This window comes from Corvus cornix, chromosome 2 (genome assembly GCF_000738735.6).
Source record: "Corvus cornix cornix isolate S_Up_H32 chromosome 2, ASM73873v5, whole genome shotgun sequence".
In the NCBI taxonomy this organism is placed as follows: domain Eukaryota; kingdom Metazoa; phylum Chordata; class Aves; order Passeriformes; family Corvidae; genus Corvus; species Corvus cornix.
Window position 1 is genome coordinate 154,298,020 of NC_046333.1, and position 3,376 is coordinate 154,301,395.

The 3,376-nt window shown below is 60.3% G+C and overlaps 1 protein-coding gene across 1 annotated transcript; it reads right to left on the bottom strand.

The window, feature by feature from the left end:
* Positions 1 to 2,517, bottom strand: LOC120411766 (erythroblast NAD(P)(+)--arginine ADP-ribosyltransferase-like). Its single transcript, XM_039569832.1, has 3 exons — positions 2,396 to 2,517; positions 929 to 1,689; positions 1 to 300 (listed from the first exon to the last, which is right to left on the bottom strand). The coding sequence occupies exons 2-3, from the start codon at positions 1,665 to 1,667 to the stop codon at positions 215 to 217; spliced, it is 825 nt and encodes a 274-aa protein (XP_039425766.1). The 5' UTR covers positions 1,668 to 1,689; positions 2,396 to 2,517; the 3' UTR covers positions 1 to 214.
* Positions 2,518 to 3,376: the final 859 nt, after the last annotated feature.

The window sequence follows — 3,376 nt, forward strand, 5'->3', positions numbered from 1 at the left end:
TTGTGGCTAAAGCCGAGCGCGGAGTTTTATTGGATCAATCGTTTTACTCTTGTGTTGCCATGGTAAAATAACAACATTCCTTCCACTGCTGTCTGTGGCCTTTAAATCGCCCCCGGGAATTGGCACAGCAGTGGCCTCGTTGCTCTGGGGGTCCTGGTGGCCTTGGTGGCCATGGTGGCCACAGTGACTGTGGTGACCTTGATGGGCTTGTGGCTCAGAGGATCCCGCTGGCCACTGCCAGGGCTGTGGTGGCCAGGAGAAGCCCTCTGAGGAGAGGGGGGTCCCTGGGGCCACTCCCATCTGGGGGGACAAAGACAAGGGTCAGGGGGTCAATGGGGGGAGTGAGGGGGTCAGGGAGGGCCATAATGGGGGCTGAGGAGTGACAGGAGAGACAGGGACCATGAGGTCACAGGTGACAGGGTGTCGGGGGGCATGGGGGAGTACAGGGAGCCAGGAGGTGTCAGGGGGGTCATGGTGGGCTTTAGGGGTGACAGGGGTCAGGGGGAGTCAGGGGTGCCATGAGGGGTGACAGGGGGTGCCAGGGCTCAGGGGGGCTCAGGGGCTGCCATGGGGGAGTCCCAGCTCACCCGCGTCCAGCACACGAGCCTCGTACCCACAGCTCCCTGTGTCTGTCCCTTTCCCTGTCCCTGTTCCCCACTGTCAGGAGTGTCCCTGGCCCCTCCCAGATGTGGGGGTCCCCGTCCCTGCGCCCTGTCATGGGTGTCCCTGTCCCCACGCTCTCAATGAGTGTCCCCACAGCTGGCAGCGAGTGTCCCCACCCCCTGTGCCCTACCATGGGTGTCCCCTGCCCACAGTGGGTGTCCCCAGGGCTGGGTGTCCCTGTCCCCCATCCCCAGTGGGTGTCAGTGTCCCCTGGGCCTTATCACAGGTGTCCCCATCCCCCCGGTTGTCCCCTCTGTGCCGTCACCTTTCAGCCACTCGCAGTTGTAGTTGCTGAGGGTCCCGGTGGAGCGGAGCTGGATCCATTCCCCCTTCTTGTCCTGGGTGACATTGGTGACCTCGAAGGTCTCGAAGGGTGGGATCAGCACCTCTTTCTCAAAAGAAAAGCAGGAGAATCGCTGGATGTACCCACCGTGGCACGTGTGCACCTGGAACACCGTGTCCGTGCCGAAGCGCTGGGCAACGGCTTTGGAAAGCGACGTTGACGCAAATTGACCAAACCGGACCTTCTGGCCACGCTGTGCCTTGAACTGCTTATTGCTCACCCCCCGGAACACATCATAACACTTCTGTCCCCTCAGTGTCGCCAGGGCGTCGGTCAGCAGGAAATGCAGCGCTTTGAAGTGGAAGTTGTCCCGGTATTCCCGAGGGGAGCTCCCGGCTTTGCGCACAGCCGCGTTGAACTGCTCGTGCAGGTCATCCATCGTGTAGGCCATGAGGGCGATGGCCTGGTCAGAGGGCAGATAGGACACACAGGACCCCTTCTCCTGCCACTTGGCCGTGGCGTTCGCCCAGACCTCGGCGAACAGAGGGTTCTGCTGGAACTCAGAGCGGTTGAGGGCCGGCAACGCCGCGGCCATGGCAGGGCCACAGCCCTGGTACTGGTCATCGAAGGAGTTCTGGGCCATGTCCAGGGGCACCACCTCGATGGCCGCAGTGGCCATGGTCATTGCCAGCAGGGCCAGGGTGTGAGCCAGGGGAGCCATGGAGGGGAGAGGCCGCGGGGAGCTGAGTGGGACACAGAGGGACAGAGAGGGGACACTGAGATACTAGGAGACACTGGGGGGACACTGAGGGGATACTGAGGAGATACTGGGGGACACTGGGGGGACACTGAGGCAACATGGGGAGGGTTCCTCAGGGAGGGACTGGGGAGGGGAGTGGGGTCAGCCCAGGGGGAGGAGAGGCACTCCTGGCTAGGAGACCCCTGGACATGTCCTGGGTCCATGATCCCAAATCCTGGGCTCACTTCTGGACCCCCCAACGCCCCCCAGCCCCCTAGGGACCCCAACCCCACTCCCACAGTGCCATGTCTTCCTGGCCCCCCCAGAAGCCCGAACCCACTCCCATGGTTACACGTCCCCTCAGCCCCCCAGGACCCTGATCCAAATCTGGGGTCACTCCCTGAGCCCCCCAGTGTCCCCCTCGGCCCGTCCCCAGACCCCAAATTCCCCTCACAGTCCCCAATTTCTTTGGTGTCACCCCAGGACCCCAACCCAAATCCAGGGATCACCCCCTTTCCCCACAGTGTCTCCCAGCCCCCCCAGGACCCCACTCCCACCATCCCCTGTCCCCCCTCACTTTCCCCCACACCACCCCATGACCCCAGTCCCAGTCCCGTGACTCCCCCAGTGTCTCCCCAGGGCCCCAGTCCCGATGCCACGGTCCCCTGTCCCCCCCCAGGTGTCCCCGGGGTCCCCCCAGCCCCCGATACCGAAATCGGCCGGAGTGAGCTTCCTGACAGAACTGGAGGGATCGGAGAGCCGGAATTCTGTATCGGTGCTGAACTCACAGCGGGTCTGTCCTGCTCCTGCAGGTCGGGGAGACTTTGCCGCTGGGTATTTATCCACCATAATTATAAATATTCATTAAAATGGGCCCCCCATCTAACACAGAAACAGCACCTTTCCTGGAAATCATTTGCATGGCTCCACCTTTTTCCAGCAATTCTTTTATTGCCCTGGAGAGTCATAAAAATGGGGTTTCCGGGGGTCATTTTCACTGGGTGCCCCAATATCCCAAATGACCTCACCTCAAACTTTCACTTTGGGCACGTGCTGCTCCTCCTGTGTTACAGAACTCGCCAAGAGCCCCACTGGAGTTCCCTTTATCTCTTTCTCTGATGCTTCCGGCAACGTTTATCATCCTGTGTAAACACTTTCACATCCTTTATCTTTTTTGCTCGTTCGTCTTTCAGCTCCACCGCAGCCCCTTCAGGGGGACTGGAACTTTCTATTCCCTCGGTTCTTTCTCACCCCCAGGACCCCAATCCTGCTCCCACCATCCCGTATCCCCCAGTGCCCAGTGCACAAGGCAGAACCGCGCCGTGGTGGTGAATCCTTCCCACAGCGACTGCAGCGTCCCTGCCCTCCGAATGCTCGGAGCTACTCCCTGCCCCTTCCCCCAGCCCAAATCTCCTGACCCCTCCGCTCTTCCCAGAGAAACCCCCAGGTGAAGAGAGAGTAGCCAGCGGCACCCCTCCCCCGAGTTGCGACAACTTCTTTTGTTACGGTCTCCTAGCAGCACGTGTGGGGGAAAATTCCCTGAGAGGAAGAAACAAAAGGAAAGATCCTAAACCCCAACGTTATCCACCCCGCGTTACATCAAACTTACACTTTTAAACTACACACATACACGCATTACCCCAACTATGTACATACCTACGTCTGGATCTAGATACAGGCACCGTGTGACA

Coding starts and splice junctions, on each gene's coding strand:
- LOC120411766 (XM_039569832.1), bottom strand. CDS start 1,667: ATGGCTCCCCTGGCTCACACCCTGGCCCTGCTGGCAATGACCATGGCC. Junction 301..928: donor CAACTGCGAGTGGCTGAAAG/GTGACGGCACAG, acceptor TTGTCCCCCCAG/ATGGGAGTGGCCCCAGGGAC.